The following is a 19,112-nucleotide window of genomic DNA, read 5'->3' as shown; positions in this document are numbered from 1 at the left end:
TTAATTGCTGGTCCTGGGTAAATGTCATCATAGTATTTCATAGAAATTCAAAGTGATGATGTTTCAAGAATTACATGGTGACGTTTTGGTGACTTGGTGATTTTAGTTCATAACTGTATATCATGAAATCATATAATATGTTAACCAACCAAGCTTGTTACTGTACTGCACAATCAAAATCCACATGATGTTTTTAAAATTGACCTTCCAGCTGCTCTGATAAACCAATAATTACACTAGAGAGCACAATTAACCACACAAACAAAGCAAAAGATCACCAAGGTAACACACATAATTCTAAAATAATGCTATAACATAGCTATGATAAAACACCCCAATGTACAAAATAAGATCTAAACAAAAATCTAAACAAATGTTTAGTCAAGAATTTTTTTTGAAAATCCCTTTCTCTATACATTTTTAAATTTTAAGGTGATGAGCCTACAATTTGCTTAAAAAAATAGAAGAATATAGAAGAATATAGAAATATATAGAAATATATATATATATATATATATATATATATATATATATATATATATATATATATATATATATATATATATGCATTTTCTCTATAATTCATACTTTTTACTTCGAAAACATACATTTGACAGTTAAATCATAAAGTCCATTGAAATATAATACTTTACCATGGTTTGGTATCTTACAATATACCAATTCACATCATTTTCACATTGTTTTGCCTTTAATATTACGAATTTTACAGTGCCTGCTGTGTTCAGGCTGGAAGACCAGCTTAAACCAGTTAAAACTAGCAAGATGTCTATTTCAGCAGGAGAAAAAAATATATAGGCTACATTTATAGCCGACCCTGATTTATTTTCATGAAGGAATTTTATTCACATACAGTGAAGAAGGCATTTCATGGCTGCAGTAAAAGCGGAACATGATTCAGCCCATCGTTTATGCAGAACACGCGCAGGGGAGGGAAGACCCTCTCTGCCGGACGCCCTCGCAATGCTCGCAGAATTGTGAATCACGGGCGCTGGATTCCGCCCCTCCCTCGAAATGATGTTACTACTATAAGAAAGACGCGTGATTCTCCGCGAGGCAAGCCCTCCCTCGGGCTGACGTCACTCACTCGCATAAATAAGGGATCCGTCTCGTCACAGATCATAAGCGAAACCCTCATCGGAAGAATAACGGCGTTAAACGGAATAACGATCTTGACATTAAACGGAAGACGGTGTAGTCGCAATCACATGTAAGTATCATTTTGACATGTTTTCATATCTTACAACTCCTCTTGGTAGTATTAGGCTATTGTTTTTATTATAGCTTGGTGTAAGTTTGTATCAAACTGTCATTATAGTGTACAGTTGTTATAATATAGTTCTACACAGACAGGTTTGGAGTCATGACCTTAAACAAAGGAGACAAGTTGAGGAACATGGACAAGAGGAGAGGTAGCATGCCGTTTCCCCTCCACCTGCAGACCCTGCACAGGAGGAGCATGCCGGTGGACGACCGAGAGCTGCGCTCGATGCCCGAGGCTCAGCCCACCGAGCTGTCCAGCCTGATGCGCTTCAGTCCGGAAGAGGAGCACGGGAACAGCTGCGTGTCCGACTCCTCCGACTCGGTCATCTCGTCCGGCAGCGATTCAGACGCCCAGGTCTACAAGGTGGTCCTCCTGGGCGAGCACGGCGTCGGGAAGTCGAGTTTGGCGAGAATATTTGGAGGAGTTGAAGACAGTAACGACTGCGAGGAAACAGGTAAATGTCTTGATTTTGTCCTGATCTGTTCAGAAGAGCTTGGATCAAGATTTCCCTTTCAGACTAATCATTTCTGGGAGTGATGTGGTGTTTTTTTGAATTACAGGCTTGTGTGACATTACAGATGTGTAATTATTGCACCTTTCATTTCAGGAAACACATATGACAGATCCCTCGTGGTTGATGATGAGGAGACCTCAGTCCTTCTCTATGACATATGGGAACAGGTAAGCAATGAGCATGGAGAGTTATTTTAAATAAATGTAAATAAATAAAATAGTAGGCTATAATATAAAAATGTTTACAATACAATATTTTAAATAAATGAAAATAAATAAAACATTAATGTTAAATATTTTATCTAAATTAAAATACATCAAATATTAAAATAAAAAAATATATATTATAAATGTTTCAAATGAAATATTTTTACTAAATTAAAGTAAATAAAATAGATTTTAAAAATGTGATGTCTTAGCTATGATCAGCATTAACTTTTCACTGCATAACCATCCAATTTGTTCCTGCAGGACAACAGCCAGTGGCTGAAAGATCAGTGCATGCGTATGGGAGACGCCTACATCATCGTGTACTCTGTGACAGACAAGTCCAGCTTTGAGAAAGCTTCAGAGCTACGAATCCAGCTGCGCAGAGCTCGGCAGTCGGAAAACATCCCCATCATCCTGGTGGGAAACAAGAGTGACTTGGTGCGGTCACGAGAAGTTTCTGTGGATGGTAAGATTTCGGCCACCTTCTTCTCCGTTTTAAATATGGCAGGGAGAAACAGACTTTGCAGTCAGGTTGTAGATGTTTTGGATAAAGCACTTGCCTGTCTCCTGAGCTTTGAGGAACAGTCAGAAGGCATAGTAATGATGACACGTAGCCTCCATCCCTCTGGTAATGGAGTTCATGCTCACCTGCACGTGTGTCTCTTTCCCCGTCTCTCTAGAGGGCAGTGCCTGTGCCGTTGTGTTTGACTGCAAGTTCATTGAGACCTCAGCCTCCTTACATCACAATGTGCGTGATCTCTTCGAGGGCATCGTCCGTCAGATTCGCCTGCGCAAGGACAGCAAGGAAGAAAACGCCCGCCGGATGGCCAACTGCAAGCGCCGTGAGAGCATCAGCAAAAAGGCCAAACGTTTCCTGGGCCGTATGGTGGCCCGGAAAAACAAGAAGATGGCCTTCAGACAGAAGTCCAAATCCTGTCACGACCTGTCAGTGCTATGAAAAACTGGACTAATTTGCCCTCTGATACCCACGACCAGAAGCTGTGTGTTTTCCATGCTAATATGAAGACTGTCTAGCTGTACAGACAAAAATGAACTTGTTTTTTAAACTGAGAAGAGATTCTATATGAAACAAAACTGACAAAATCATGTTGATTATGTTGACTGGCATGAGGCTTTTTATTGTTATGTTACATTTTTTCTGTGTTTTGCTGCCTTAATATTTAGAGTTGTTCTGCGCATGTAAATAGGAGGTAAATCCACAAATCACAATGTTCCCTTTGGAGAGATATGGGGTATGATTGCACAACGGCAAAAGAAATAGGTTCTTTTCCTTATGTGGACTAGAGCTGTATCAGATGTCTAAGGGATGAGCACAAGTCATTTTTCTTGTTGATATTACTTATGGAATCAAATGTTACTTGAAACTGAGTGCGCAGGTTCGTAACTCAGCCAAGACACTGAACTAGAAGGTTTGGGTTTTTTTGGGGGGTCGGGTGGGTAGGGGCAAGAGGCAATATAAATAGGATGTTTCAATATAAGAGGTCTGATATGGTTATTCTGACATCTATGCTCCATGTGCAAATGAACGACATAGAAGCAATAAATTATGTGTTGTGAGCTGTTTTTAAAAACGTTTGATTTGCACTTAATGCCATTTAATATTATTGAGTTGTTAATTTTGTTACGTTTACAATGGGTTTTATAATAAAATAATTTTTAAAAATACAATTTTACTTTGCATTGTGCTCTATCTGCTACAAACACAAAATACACATTCGTTCAGACTTGAAGCTATTATACCATGTAATTTATTCCCCCATACATATGCAAGCCAGGGACTTGCTAGTTATTTGTGTAATTGGAGGAAACAAGGTAGTTAAAGGTTTTCTCAGCCAAATTAAGAAAGCTAATCATTAAACCGGTACAAAATAGAGGCAATGCTCTTAACACTTGAAGCCATTCTCAATTTCGCTCACGGGAAGTGTGGACTGAAGGTAAGAGCTTTTATTAAACAGCATATGTTCAGATAAACAAAGACGTGTGTAAGATTTTGTCATGGTCACGGATGCCTTATTCAGCAACCGCATCACTGATTCCAGTAAATTGACTTTATTGACTTTCTTAGAAAGTTCGACTACTATAGTTTTGTAAGGTGTATAGCTTATTGTTTTATTTTATCTTCTTTACCCGACGTAATTGTAGAGTAGGCCTATACAGACTTTTGTTTGTTAGTTTGTTTGATTACATTCATGTACAGTAGGCTAATCGCTGGGTACACGCACAGAATGTATTGACATGTTTTAAAGCGGATTCTTGTTTTATTATCATGCTTTATGTATATATATATATATATATATATACATATATATGTATATAAACCTTTATCCGAAATCCTGTAGCTATCTCTGAAAAAGCGTAGGCTACAAAAGTAAGTCGACACCTGACGTGATGTTACATTAATGAGGTGTACTCGAGTTTAACATTAACTGGAGGGAAAGTTGTCTGATGGCACGCTTGATTCTTTCGCTCAAACTATTACTTTTTCGCTTAAAGGTGCACTCAGTGTTTCACACAAAGAAATGATCAGAATGTTGGAGAAATATCCTTAGAATTATTTAGACTACATTTACATTACAGCGAAACTACAATATAGCAGCAGCTGACGAGCCACAAGTAGGGAAAAAAAAAAAAAGCTTATGCAGTGCACCTTTAAAAGTAAATCCATTATTATCCATTAAAAAAAAAAATTCATAAACATTAACAAATAAATAGATAAAAAGATTGAACTGTAATGCAAAGCCTGAATGCTAAAATAATGTTGTTGTTGTTCTTGTTTTGTCTTAAGTGTGAAGGCCACTGTTGTCTGGATGGAATCTCTGATTGCTTGGTTTATTGCACTGAGTGTAAGTTCTCTTAGTTAACCTTTTTTGTTTGGACTATATACAGTGGGTATAGAAAAGAATTACTGTCCTTTCAAATAATCACATTTTGTTTCTTTGCAGCCTGAAATGAAGACGGGACAGTTTTTGTTTTATCCTGCTTTATTTACTCAGTGCAACATATAGCTAACATTCAAGTGAAAGATATAACACCAACATAAAAGACTGGGGTCTGACTAGGCCATGCAAGGACATTCAGCTTCTTCTCCTTCAACCACTGTGTGCTCAGTTTTGCTGTGTGCTTTGGGTTACTGTCATGTTGGAAGGTAAATCCTCTTCCCATTGACAACTTTCTGGCAGATTTTCCTCAAGAATTTGGCGGTATTTTACCCCATTCATTTGTCCTTCTATCCTGACAAATGCTCCAGTCCCTGCTGCAGAGAAACACCCCCAGAACAGGACATTACCACCTCTATGCTTTTTTTGTCTCATCTGCCTCAGAATCTTCAAGGTGTGTTTTGGCAAAGCTCAGTCATGACTGCATGTGGTCTTTCTTGAGGAGTGACTTTTCTTGAACCCTCTCATACAAGCCACATTTCTGGAGAATTTGTGATATTGTAGTCACATGCACACAATGACCACTCTTTGTCATGAATTCCTGCAACTGCTTCAGAGTTGCTGTAGGCCTCTCGTTCGCCTCTCTGACCAGTTTCCTCCTGACTCTTTGCAGTGTGGAGTGACGTCCTGATCCAGGGAGGTTCTATGTTGTACCAAATACTTCCCACTTCTTAATAATAGACTTCACTGTGCTTCTAGGCATTAATAAAGCTTGCGCATTTTTTTTTTTTTATCTATCTCCTGATTTGTGCCTGTTCACAACTTTATCCCAGAGATCTTCTGACAGTGCCTTGCCGCTCATAGATGATTGTTTGCATCAGTTGCACTACCAAGGACTCAGATGCTCCAGGAAAGCTCTTTTCATGCTGAATGAATAAAAATGACTACAGCTGATCACAGATGAAAGTCAAATAGCTTTGTGTGCCATTGAGAAGGTGATTAGCTACACCTGATTGAGTTTACAAGTTATTTTTAGGAGGGGGTGATCATTTTTCCAACTCAGTGATTCTGTTTTTTATTAATTTATTTATTTCTGACATGTTGGTTTTATATATTTCACTTGGATGTGTGGATAAAACACTTGGATACAGCTGGATAAAACAAAAACTGTGTCCATTTTTATTTCAGGCCACAAAGCAACAAAATGTGATTATTTTAAAGGAATATGGAGAATCATTATTTTCTATACACACTGTATATGTTTATAACTCAACATGATTTACTTCTGCAATTAATTGCTTTCTATTTTAGGTGCTGTCTCAGAACATTTTGCTTTCTGAGACTGCTCATCTTAAAATTGGTGTTCCAGAAAACTATGATGGTATTTTCCCATGGTACCTCACCAAGGTGAGTTCCTTAAGTAAGGAGGACAAAATGACTTTCAAAAGTTTACATATTAGTAAAAGCTTTATAAAGGCTTATATTGTGCATATGTGTTCATAGTAAAATAATAATAATAATATAAATAAAAGTATTATTATGATTATTTACTGAGCACCTGTACAGGTGTGTATAGACTGAGTAGCTCGTACAGATGAAGAGGGGAAGGGCTATGAAGAGCTGTGAAGGTTAAGAGGAGGTTTTGCATTTAATACAAGACGATACAGGTTGCCAAATTGTCTAGCTGTGTTGTTGACTAGACCAGTATTTATGTAATTTTCAAAAGTGAGCAGATGTGACACCAAGGTTCTGAACATTTCAGTAGGCTAAGAATTTTAATCTCTGTAAGTTCTGACAAAGTGACATATTGTCTAAAGAGACTAAAATGAAAGAAATTGTTGTGTATGTTATTTATAGACTGAATTTAGTTGGTTAAAATGGACAGTCCTTATGCCGTGTTCTGAATGACTAAAGAGCTCTCAGAATGTTTTAATGACTGCTTCTAAGAGCAACATAAAGAAAAGACTGAAAAAGCAGAGCATTGAACATGCCATTCAATAAACCCTACATCCGACTTCCCAGAGCACTCAGAACTCAAGGTGTAATTATGAGCAGGAATTCACGCACAAACCAGTCGTCATAAGACTAAATATGGAGCTCCTGTACAATGCCTTACTTCAAACCCTGTGTTAGGCATCTTTACCAGATGTCGTTTAGTAATAGCCTGGTTGCTCTCTAAAAAGCATATCGCCTTGACACTGTAATTGGCGGCATTTCTGAAGCACTCTTTGGGTCCTAGTGCTTTTCGTTTATCATTTTTCGCATTTGACGGCATGCTATCAAAACAGTCTCTGTGCCATGTCCAAATGAAGTATAATGGCCTATAAAAGAGTGGGTGGATAATTACCCACACCCTGTGAAATCACTGAAAGAACAAAATGATGGCTACATAATATTTGTTTAGGCTTACAAAAATAAGTGACAAATGAGGTATGATGCAATTCATTTTTTTTCTCTCAGTTGAGTGTTGTATTTTGGCTACAGGCAACACAGATAGACCTGATCAATTTTCTCTAGCTTTTTAACCGCAGTCAATCAAAACAACCAAGCATGGGTTTAAAAGTTCCCTGGATATCCTGTGCAGACGTGTAGGCAGCATTTCAGATTGAACAAAGGGAAAGGCAAGCTACAAAGTGCCACGCGAGTCATGCTGTGTGTGCAGTTAGCACTTCAATCAATCTTTACCTTTCCTAACAAACACTCACTGGCATGTTATTCTAAATATGCTAGGCAAGCATGGAGAAAAAAAAAAAAGACAATCTTCAGAGTTACATTCCAGGAACCAAACAAAAGAATTAAAATTCACAGATAGGAATTTTTGGGATGACACTGACTGTCCAGGTTTGTGTGCTATTTAAGATATGTGACCACATGCACACTGTACCCTGTATTGGATGTGCCAGTACTGAACACAGAGCATTTGGAGCCTTATCCCCAGCTTAATTCAGAATCTCTATATGTATTGGTGTCAACCACTGAGCCACATAACTGCTGTCAACAGTTGCAGCCATGTTTATTCACAGACTTCTAGAGAACGGTCAGCCAAACATCATTACCGTCTACTACACAAACAGTGTTTACACTAACAGCCATCAATGTGTTCTTCAAGTGTAGTTGGAAATATCGTAATTACGAGTTCTGAGCACACAAATGACCAAGCCAAGTCATAAGTGAGAAATTCTAGATGGTACATAAGGTGATGTTGGAAGGAACATGTTGATTTGAAACTTGGCAGAAACACTGGTCTATAAATTAGATGATATAATGTATAATCTGTATAGAGATCAGTGAACACAAAGCAAGTCCTTAGTGAATGGTGTTAATTATTCAACTTTTACAGTTTGCTTCACAGATAGGCCTAGTTGTGATAGCTTATATACAGTAAGTGACAAAAATTAATATTCCATATATAATTTGGAATTCTGATGTTGTTATGTGGGTTTATTGTTCACAATAAAATTCATTTGTTTTGTTTAGGGTACTTCCATGTTATGTTTCACTTGAAGGCAGCAAAATATGTACAATTTGATTTAATCAAGAAGCACATATCACCAGCAATTAGAATGTAGCTTGTTTAATTTATCCACATACAGTAAAGTAGCTTCTGCATCCAGATAATTGATTAAAATTATGGCTGCATAATTCAATGAATAAAAAAAGTGATTATGATCACTGCTCCTGCAATAACATAACTGTGAAAAGTGTCAGATACACCAGCATTATGTTTAAATGTAGTACCACTGTGGCAAAGGTTTTTTTTTTTTCAATGTGCTATTTTGCAGCTATAACTAGTCAAAGAGCACATGGATGCAATGGCCAACAGAATATATTTGAATGTCAACTGTTCAAAATCTAATTTTTTATTTTTTTTTTTTTTTTAGCGCAGACACTTTTATTATTACCAACAAAGTACAGACATGATGTAAATAATATGCTGTATATTACTATTAATTATTAATATCAATTACTTTTAATGGATTTTTATTTTTTTCATGAGAAGTGATTCACAGTAAGGTTTCCTTGCTGCTAAAAAGGCCAATGACTATCTACACAATGCAAAATTTCGGGAGTGACAACTGCAGAAATTACATCAATGCAAAGCTAGTGATTCTTTTTTTAAAAAGAAATCAGGTGGCTGAGCATATCAGACCTGGTAAAGCCTTTGGTGGAGTGGGTGGGGTTTGCGTGATTTGAATACAGATATGATGACTATAGCGTTAAAAAGAGTACACTGATTTCCAATCCCAAACTTTCTCGATATAACAGGCAGTTCGCAAAAGCTTTTACACTTGTCTTTTTAATGCATACGTTTACAACATCCATTCCAGATACAGAGATCACATTAACGCCAAGTGTAAACTGAGACAGCGCCAACCAGAGCCATTTCTCATAGTACATAATGGTGTCTGTAATACAAATGAATGAAGCAATAGATGTTCATCAGAATATCTTTTGACAACTACACAGAGCATACAATTTCACTCTATTGATATCTATAACATGTGTTTTATATATTAATCATATTTTGATATTACAGTTGCCAGATCTTCCCCTGACCTATTCTGATCTGACTGTAAGTGGTGACGATGAAGGAATTTTTGGGGTGGAGTCAGGCTTCCTGTATGCCCTTAAACCTCTGGACAGAGAGAAGCAGCCGTCTTACTCTTTGGAGGTGCAGAATCGTAAATGAATTTGCTTTTTGTTAAAAATCATTCAATGAAGAAATGTTCCTTTGTCTTAGACCCATATTTAATGCAAGTTTTTAAAAGTACATTGAAGACATCATGATACACTTTCATATGTATCAATTATATTTTAAAAAGACTTGTTTTTGTCATTTATTCTTTTAAAATTCATGTAAATTCAGCATTGGCAGCTACAGTACATGGCTTCTTGAGTGTCTCTCTAATGTTCAAATGAAACCTATGCCACTCAGTTCATTTTTCAGCATGTAAAATTCCACATCCAATACATCCGGTGGCAGCCCAACAACGTGAAGCAAAAAGGTTTGAGCTCTAATAAGACATGCTGCTTGAGTGATTTGACCTGAGTCATTTTTTTCCCAGGTGTCCTTCACAAAGTCCATGCACTCTCAGAGCTTTACTGTCGAGGTGTGTGTCATCGATAAGAACGACAACGTGCCAGTGTTCTTGGAAGAGAGCATGAGAGGCAGCGTGCAGCTGGGGCTTCTCAAAGGTGGGTGGGGAAGCGCTCAGCAGGCCTTTGCTTGATGCTTATCCTAATCACCTTGACTTTTTCTACAGCCATGAGATGCTAAATGAGATACAGACTGAATGTCACACATTTCTTACACACCATGAATTAGAGTAGCATAGTAGTGCAGTTAGAATTAGCTTAGTGTGGTGTAAATGAATGGTAGTTTTTCCCCCTCCTTTTTCCTTTCCATAATGAGACACATGAAGAGTTTTTTATGTCTGTTAGATGTTTTCATCACTGTGAGGACAGATGAAATGCCCTTGAAGCACTAACACTCATGTGTCCTTTAGGTTCTTGAATGTTTTCTCAGAAACGCTAACAGAGATTGGAGTGAATAAGAAGACCAAAATGAAAAATGATTTTGCTCATTAATAATCAGAGATTACTCATCTCTTATTTTAGGAACATCACAATAAAGAGACCCGTGTACTCTGACCTCAAAGTCTTCATGCTGAGGATGAAAACGAACATACTTAAGAAACAAACAATGATAATGATTCAACATCTATTATCAGTGCAGTGAAGTCATCCACTTATGTTTAATATACATTGGCAATTATCTGAATATAGAAAATCAGTAATGACCTGTGTTGAATGTCAGGCTAGTTGCGAGATTTTAAGCTGTTTTGCAATCACTTGATTGCAATCAAACATTAAGAATGGGGCATTTAAAGGAATTTGAATGTATTCTGGTTTCAACAAAATTAAGCTCATGCCAATATTCTCTGAATTATTTTCAGTGGTAATTGACAACTTTGCTTTGATATGTTGCACAAGAAGCCAGTCCCATTCCTCCCTCTTCTCACTGTCGTTTCCTGTCTCCTTTCACACTGAATATATGATTAAAATGATATAATTGTAAGAAAAAGCTATTTTTGAAATTCAGTTAATATGCAAATAGCCACCATTTGCTTGTCAATCTAAATGTGTCAGTTCATGTGATAAATAATTCTGATATATGTGTGTGTGTCATTATCACAGGAATCCCGTTTATGCAGGTGGAAGCACTGGACCGAGACGACCGAAACACTGCCCACGCGGACCTGCGCTTCAGTCTTCTGGACCAGATACCACGCATCCCTGCCAGCCACATGTTCTCCATCAGTTCCATCACTGGAGAAGTGTCCCTTACAGAGGATGGTAATAAAGTACCCCTGCTTGTGTGTGACTAAGATTAGGATGAATTAAATTAATAGTCCAACTGATATATTTGGTCAAGAATAATTAATAAATGTATTATTATGCATTAGAACAGTCAGTGTCCCCTGAACACCATACCAATCAAATCTTGAAAAGGCTCAGTTATACTCCAACAACTGAAACTGTGCAATTGAAAACATTGAAATTGTTTGTGGTGCAACCAAATGTAGTCAGATTAATCCAAATAAAAGAAATTTAATTTGACTTAAACTTCCAGCATTAAGAAGTTTGGGTCAGTATTTTTTATTTAAGAGATGAATAATTTTATATTCAACAAGTATGCATTAAATTGGTCAAAATTGACATTACAATTACTATTAAGAGATTACTCATCTCTTATTTTAGGAACATCACAATAAAGTGAGAGTAAGAGTAAGATACTTCTTTCAAAAATTTAAAATCCCAATCTTTGGAACGGTTGGGCAAATAAAATAATTTATATATTTTCCTTTTTCAGCTATTGTTGGTGTGTTGTTGATCTTTGTATGTCAGCCGGTTTTTTTTGTTTTTTTGTTTGTTTGTTTTTTTATCTGTCCAGGTGCCTCAACTCTAGATCCAGAGATGTGTGGCCGCTACAAGCTGTCTGTGATGGTGCAGGACATGGCCGGCAAGGCCAACGCTTTCTTCTCCACTGGAACTGTGTTAGTGGAGGTGACTGGGAATGCGTGGGCCTCACCTGACCCTGTGAGACTGCAGGAGAATCTGCCTGGACCATATCCAATCCCAATCTCACAGGTACGATGAAAGCAGAGGACTCTAGGTGCACTGACGGCATGAGATAGATATTGTGTGTGTTTTTTTTTTTTTTCATTGATCATTGAATATATAATAAAAAATAACATACTTTATTATATTTCATACATCACCCATCCTCTTCAAAGGCAAGTTGTAGCAGCATCCCACAATTGCACATGGCTTTCATCATGACATGACCTTGTGCTTGATGTTCAGATATTATATTAGTCACGACTCACTGCCATCTTAACACAAAGTCACTGTGTATGGAACACCTGATGGCATGATAGTGGATGTGGGGCATCTACTTTTGGCCTCTTAGCACTTATCTTTACTAAATTTTGCATCTATTTCCACAGCAAAGGTGAAATCTTGTTGTAGAAAGTATTGTAGAAAGAAATGCTTGAATACAGCCAGTGATATTAGAGTAAAATTGCGCAGTGTGCAGGGGAAGTGCATATGATATGTGTTTGCAGAATAATCTTTTGCAGTCACAAGTTGTTCGTGGGTTTGTGGCAAAAGATCCTCCTCTCTCTTCTTTCTGGGCGCCTCCTACACACACCAGCGCCTTTCCACCCACTAAAATTACTGGAAATGCATTCATTTCCCAACCAGGGCTATATGTACTCAAGCAGGGTGGAAGATTTTGATGTTGCTTTTTAAACCTAAAACATAAAATTCCAACTTTAAAATATTAGGGCTATCAGTAGATACAAGAAATAATGATGATATCACAATTTTTCAGGACTCTTTTAAGAAAAGAAAACATGTAATATGCTAAATGTGTGCAAGTTAATTCCTGTGAATGACATTTATAAAAGAATGTATGCGCTTTTGTGACTTTGTGAGTTTTATTTATTTATTTATTTATTTACTTAGCCACATTGATATTTAAATAAGAAAAATATATAACTTTAGTGATGTGGATGAAGGATTACTTGAGTCTTACCGTTGAGGCTCTAGAAATACTGTTCTTCATTATAGTATTGGTTCTGATATGTGCAATTTTACCGGTATTTTAATGTATAACTTAATATTTTTATAAAAAAAAATATATATATAAAATATTAAGTAATATAATCTAAATACAAAATATGCTGTAATGGAACATCGGATTGATATTGCATTGCATCATATTTAAATTAATTTACATCAAATAACTATTGATGTAAGGGAGTCAGATAAGGAACAATCATACGTGTGTTATGTTGTTTTTTTTTTGTAAATGGGAAAAGCCTTTTCCCACCCACTAGTGTGTGCTGTGATGTGCATGTGGGTGGCTGTAGTTACACTGGTTATGAAACAGATTAGTGGTCATGAAGGACTCAGAGTCTGCGAGTCGTGCATTTCTCTCTGTCTCTCATAGCAACACTGCTGGACAGCGTTGCCTGTACTCTCCTCATTTCATCATTCTCCATTTTTCGGTTTTTAAAACGGCATTAAAATAAACCTAAAAAAGTTGATCTCAATCCTCTTAACTCCATGTGTTCCTACAAACACTTTTGGTATTTCAGATAAAGAGCTTATTTGATCATAATGCTTAGTGGATGACTTCAGCTTGGGATGTCAGCTTTGTTTGTTTGCTCTCACTCAAATCCACCAAATACAGGGCTGACACAATTCAGGAGAGCAGTTAAACTGAGTGTCTTGGCCAATCCCCATTTCATAGATATTGTGTTGAGCTGATGCCATAATAGTGCAATCAAATTTTTCTCTCCAATTTTTTCTTTCTTTCTTTCTTTTCTCAGATTTACCTTACATGACAAATCCCATCTCAAGAGCCACAATTTGCTGTTTTTGACTGAGTGTGTATGAGACACAGATAGGGTGACAGCAGAAGGATTTTAAATCTAGTCTGTGGAGGATGTCATGAAGCTCCAGGCTTAAAAAAGGCATTGTTCCAGTAAATCTGTGATACTCTGTGATTTATTTTACAAGATGCTGGTAAAAATATCTAAACAGGAAACACTCTTCATGGTGCTTGGATTTTGCAGTGCTGCATTTTAATTAAGTTCTAAACATATGTTTAGAAGAAGCCTGATCATTCTGTCCTTCACAGAAACATCTATAAGGAATTAATTTTCTCAAGTCATTACTTCCTGTCTACCAGTTCAACACAACAAATGTTGCTTATCAGGATCTCAAAATTAAAGTTGTTTCCCCTCATTTTTTTAAAATGTATATCTCCAATATAGATGGCTGCATCATGGATGAGCAATTTATTTTTATTATTTTTAATGACTTTGATCAGAGATTCACTACTGTGACTCAGTGATGAAGCATTTCCAAATCAGTATCAGTAACACTTGACGAGGAGGAGCAGGAGGCCACAACTTCATCATCATAGACACAATAGTAACTGAGAACATGTGATTAATTGAATTGTTAGCCAGATCAAGTGTCCAGGACTTCTGCATGATTATAGAATGATGTTTGTCAGATGCGATTAAATGATTTTCGACTGATCGGTGAAAGAGTGAGTTTTTTTTTTTCTCGTGATCGTAAGAAAACGCAACAGAACAAAAATAACAATGGCCTCCTAGGGCTTCCATATTAACCTGCATCTCCTCATTGTGCATGGATGGACTCCTTATCACAAGAATTTATATTCAACATCCAACTGTTAACATTCTCTTTTGTCAGTCCACAGCACTAAACATCAAAGGCAAGAACTGACTCGTCCTAAGAGGATTCTATCACTTCTATCAAAAAACAGGCTTTGGAAACTAAATAGATGACATCACCTTAGTTGGTGCTCACCATTTTTAGAACAGCAGGACGGCACACATTAATCTCTTCAAAGCCCTGCTCTTGACGGTTCATAACAGTGTGGGCAGGTCATCTTTAGAGAGGCCCACTGATGTATACAAAGTGCTTGAGTTTGGAGAGCCATCTCCATAACAAACGGTTGGAGGGTGAGGTACTGAGGAGATACACATGTCCCCCTCACTCTCCCCTCTACAGGGTCCTCTCCTTCTTCGGTGCGTTTCCACACCTTTTTCAAGAACCGTTTGCATCATTTGTTGCAGTGCAGTGGAAAATCCCTCCATCGCGAGGGCAGCTGGTTTGTTTTGGCTCACCGCACTTATCAGCTAGCTCTCAGCAGTGCCTAAACAGGCAGGGTTTTCCTCAAACACTGTATCTCATCTTTGTTTAAATCTGATGTCCAAGCCATTTGGATGGTGCCTTCACAGATGGCTTGTGTGAGCATTGTACAAAGAAAGTAATCTTGATTTCAAGATTGTCCTTTGGGTAAACATGTTCATTCAAGTTAACTACTGTTAATGTCTTCAGTAATAATGATTGGTTATGTTGTGTATTTTGTGTGTGTGTGCACTGCTTTGGGTGGTTTATGAGGACACTCATTTGTATAATGACATTGGTATGACACACTACCTGTGTCCCCATAATTCAAAAGGCTTTAGAAACATACTAAATGGTGTTTTTTTTGAAAATCTAAAAAAGTTTTCTGTATAAGTGAAAGCTAGTTTTGAAATTTGTGGTGAAATTGCGTGGTATGTTTAGGTGTAGGGCGATATAGAAAATACAGTTTGTACAGTATAAAAAAGCATTACACCTATGGAGAGTCCCCATAAACCACCAATACCAACATATGTTTGTGTGTGTGTGTGTTTGCAGGTGAAGTGGAGTGGCAGTCCAGTCGAGTATAGTCTTGAGGGAGAGTTTCCAGAAATGCTTTTCACTATCAACAGGGAAGGAATCATTTACCTGAATGCTCCTCTGGACAGAGAAACACAGGACCAGGTGAAAAAAAAAAAAAAAAAAAAAAAAAAAAACTTCTGTCATACTTTTATATTCTTACATCAGTACTATATGTGCTAAACCCTCTCTGAATTTTATAAAAACAGAATGACTGCAGAAACTCTAATGTGCAATAGTTAATCTCGTATGTACTTGTTTTGCTTTTGTTATTAAAATGATATTAGAACAAGAGTGAGAACTGTAAAACCTCAATATGATGTTGCATAGCTCCATTTTATTCCACACTCCAATATCATTCATTGATGGTCATTTGTATCCATTTGTATTTATTTTTTATATCAAGTTGTCCACCAGTAGTCCATGTTAAAGTCTGATATCCTACAGACTTAAAGTTAAAGTCTGAGTCCTACACTCAGAAACGTTTTTGACAGCACACCAAATCCTATGTCATGCTTGAGGATTATACAAATACTGTTCCTAAATATACCATTCTAAATCCCAATTGTTGTTACTGATCACACAGTGATGTTACATGACTTCACTCCTCCAGCCACGTAACTCCATTAGGCCACATTCACTCAGCAGCAAAATGCTGCTGCCAGTCCAGTATTTGAGTCATTAATATGGTTGCATTCAAACAAATTGTATTTATTTACGAGAGTGTCAGCCACATTCTATAACCAAACTCACACCAGTAAATTTTCAGGACTCATAACTAGTCGTATGTCACATTATACAGTGGGAGCAAGCCCCTCTGTGACATGTTGTGGGTTTTCATGTATGGTTTCAGTAATATTCAGAGATGTAGATATGAGCTTTGTGTCATCTGAAGGTTTAGATCCAGTCACCGTCCTCCACAGTTTATTTGGTCTGCGCGTGACTCAAATCCCCTGCTTACTGAGGTATAAACCTTCTGTTGATTAATTAACATGGAAGACCTCAGTTGAACTCTTTTCGTGTCACAAGTGATAAGACTTTGCAATTTTGGATGTCGCCTTATATTTACTTTAGTCACTGTTGCTATGGTTAAAGCTGATAATCACAAAATGAATATGAGCTTGACTTCAGTTGCATGTTCAGACTGCTGATTGAACAGAACATTTCAAGACTCACACTAAAATAAATGCAGTTGTCAGTCCCAAACACTGACGGTGTGAACGTTGCCTAAATGTCCCCCATGTTGTTCCAAACCTGTAAAAGCTCAGTTCGTCTTCGGAACGCAATTTAAGATATTTTGGATGAAAACCAGGAGGCCTGTGACTGTCCCATAGACTGCCAAGTAAATAACAGTGTCAAGGTCCATACAAGGTATGAAAGTTGTTGTCAGAATACTCCATTTGCCATCAGACTAGCAATCTGGGTTATATGAAGCAACGGGAACACTTTTTCTAAGCAAAGAAAACAAAAATAACAACTTTATTCAATAATTCCTTTGTCAGCAGTCTCCTCTGTGTATCTCCATATCACCCTATGCTGTGTATGCTCTTCTGTATCATCCTCGCCACAAGGATGCGCTGTTTTATTTCAAATCAAAGCTAAATACACATAGAAACAAAGCATCGTTGTGGCGCAGCTGACACAGAAGAGCATGCACAGCATATGGTGATATGGAGAGACAGAGGAGACTGTTGATAAAGGTATTGTTGAATGAAGTCATTATTTTAGTTTTCTTGGCTTACAAAAAGTGTTTCTGTCGCTTCATATAACCCAGATTGCACGTCTGATTGCAGATGGAGTATTCAACGACGACTTTCATACCTTTTTATGGACCTTGACACTGTTATTTACTTGGCAGTCTATGGGATAGTCTCAAGCCTCCCGGTTTTCATCCAAAATATCTTAAATTGTGTCCTGAAGAGGAACGGAGCTTTAACAGGTTTGGAACAACATCGGGGTAAGTGATTAATGACAAAATTTTCATTTTGGGGTGGAGTATCCCTTTAAGATGTTCCAATGTAAATATGTCTGCTTACTGAAGATTCCCCGTCATCAGATAACATCAGATAACATCAGATAACATGTGTATTAGACACAGAGAAACAAATTTTCTATTTTGTTTTTTAATCAATTTTCTATTCAATATATAGTATATTTGGTATTCCAGTGAGCATGATTTTTTTTTTCATTGTGTACTCCAGGTGACTATAATACATCAGCAGAAGACACACTGATTTCTTTGCAAATGAGAATTCAAAAGAATCCCTTTTCCCTTTTAGTTTCATATTGACATAGTGGTAGAGAGGCCAGATGGTAGAGAGATTGCTAAGCCTGTGGAGCTGCGAGTGATGGTGGGAGACGCCAATGACAATAGGCCCACGTTCCCACAGATGCAGTACCACACCGTGGTCAAGGAGCTTGCGACTAAAGGTTACACACACTATATAAATGCTAGTTAAATACTAAAACAAAGCAAAAACAGCCAACTTTTGTCACAGACCCGCTTGAGAAAGCCAACTTGTCAAAACTCGTGGTGCTTGCCGAAGGCAAAGCATCACTATTCTATGCAATGGTGTGCTATGACTTTTATAAGCGATATTCGGTACAAATTTTGGCGCGTAACTACGATGTTCGCACACCCCGCAAAAGGGTGAAAATCGTCGCCCCTATTCGGAAAAATCGCATAGACAATGCATTGCGGCCGACTTTGACGGATTGTAGCTCCGAGAGAGAATTTCGCAGAAACATGTGGATCACCACATTTGGAGAGGCTATCAGACTGTGCGAGAACATACCCCGCTGTGGGGTATAAGTTGTACCCCTGGGGCGCAAGAGCCCCCAAAAGTTGCCCCATAGACATACTATGGCGAGGAATCGCCCATGAAACAATGTGTTTTTCCTACTATGGGGAATTACATAGGGATTTTGTATTGAACATAACTCTGGATCACAATGTCATAGAGACATGGGGGTGGCCTCATTTTACTCAGCCAACCAATCACTCTGTCAGGATCATTGTGAAGCAGTCAAGCCACGCCCTAGCAACCATTTAGGGTCCCTTAGTAACAAGCTCCATAGACTTCCATTGAAAAAGATAAAAATAATATCTTTGGATAGAAGTGTCATAGAAACATGAGGGCGGGCTCATTTGACTCGGGGCAGCAAACGGCCAATCACGAATCACATTCAAGACTTCATAGCCACGCCCTAGCAACCATTTAGAGCACCTTAGCAACCCAAAGCATAGAGGGATATCTTCAAATCTGAATATCATAAAGGCATAGGGGTTGGTTTATGTCATTCATACAAGCAAGCATCCTTTGGAGTATCATCATTGGCAGCTGCCAGGCCACCCCCTAACAACCAAACACAGTACCCTAGCAACCGTTTTGCAAGAT

The 19,112-nt window shown here is 37.7% G+C and overlaps 2 protein-coding genes across 3 annotated transcripts; both read left to right on the top strand.

Annotated features, from left to right (window-relative positions):
- Positions 1-759: 759 nt before the first annotated feature.
- On the top strand, positions 760-3,694 carry LOC109087626 (GTP-binding protein RAD-like). Of its 2 annotated transcripts, none has more exons than XM_019101835.2 (5): positions 760-1,228; positions 1,372-1,736; positions 1,890-1,963; positions 2,267-2,471; positions 2,686-3,694. In XM_019101835.2, exons 1-5 carry the CDS (start codon positions 930-932, stop codon positions 2,961-2,963), a joined length of 1,221 nt encoding a protein of 406 aa, XP_018957380.2. In that variant the 5' UTR covers positions 760-929; the 3' UTR covers positions 2,964-3,694. The 2 variants fall into 2 exon arrangements, with proteins under 2 accessions (XP_018957380.2, XP_018957386.1); XM_019101841.2 differs by having other exon boundaries at positions 766-1,228; positions 1,368-1,736.
- Positions 3,695-3,936: 242 nt separating this feature from the next.
- Positions 3,937-18,174, top strand: cdh16 (cadherin 16, KSP-cadherin). The gene is made up of 9 exons (XM_042760616.1): positions 3,937-3,960; positions 4,812-4,869; positions 6,214-6,309; positions 9,440-9,574; positions 9,969-10,098; positions 11,101-11,259; positions 11,858-12,054; positions 15,694-15,819; positions 17,994-18,174. The coding sequence occupies exons 2-9, from the start codon at positions 4,834-4,836 to the stop codon at positions 18,171-18,173; spliced, it is 1,059 nt and encodes a 352-aa protein (XP_042616550.1). The 5' UTR covers positions 3,937-3,960; positions 4,812-4,833; the 3' UTR covers position 18,174.
- Positions 18,175-19,112: the final 938 nt, after the last annotated feature.

The sequence above is a fragment of the Cyprinus carpio genome, chromosome A7, assembly GCF_018340385.1.
Source record: "Cyprinus carpio isolate SPL01 chromosome A7, ASM1834038v1, whole genome shotgun sequence".
Taxonomy (NCBI): domain Eukaryota; kingdom Metazoa; phylum Chordata; class Actinopteri; order Cypriniformes; family Cyprinidae; genus Cyprinus; species Cyprinus carpio.
This window is presented reverse-complemented; position numbering and strand designations above follow the sequence as displayed.

What these genes read in the sequence shown, in the direction of transcription:
- LOC109087626 (XM_019101835.2), top strand. Translation starts at nt 930, where the DNA reads ATGCAGAACACGCGCAGGGGAGGGAAGACCCTCTCTGCCGGACGCCCT. An exon ending in CGGTGTAGTCGCAATCACAT is followed by an intron (nt 1,229 to 1,371) that starts GTAAGTATCATT and finishes CTACACAGACAG; the next exon opens with GTTTGGAGTCATGACCTTAA. An exon ending in TAACGACTGCGAGGAAACAG is followed by an intron (nt 1,737 to 1,889) that starts GTAAATGTCTTG and finishes CTTTCATTTCAG; the next exon opens with GAAACACATATGACAGATCC.
- cdh16 (XM_042760616.1), top strand. Translation starts at nt 4,834, where the DNA reads ATGGAATCTCTGATTGCTTGGTTTATTGCACTGAGT. An exon ending in CTTGGTTTATTGCACTGAGT is followed by an intron (nt 4,870 to 6,213) that starts GTAAGTTCTCTT and finishes TTTCTATTTTAG; the next exon opens with GTGCTGTCTCAGAACATTTT. An exon ending in ACAGAGAAACACAGGACCAG is followed by an intron (nt 15,820 to 17,993) that starts GTGAAAAAAAAA and finishes TTTCCCTTTTAG; the next exon opens with TTTCATATTGACATAGTGGT.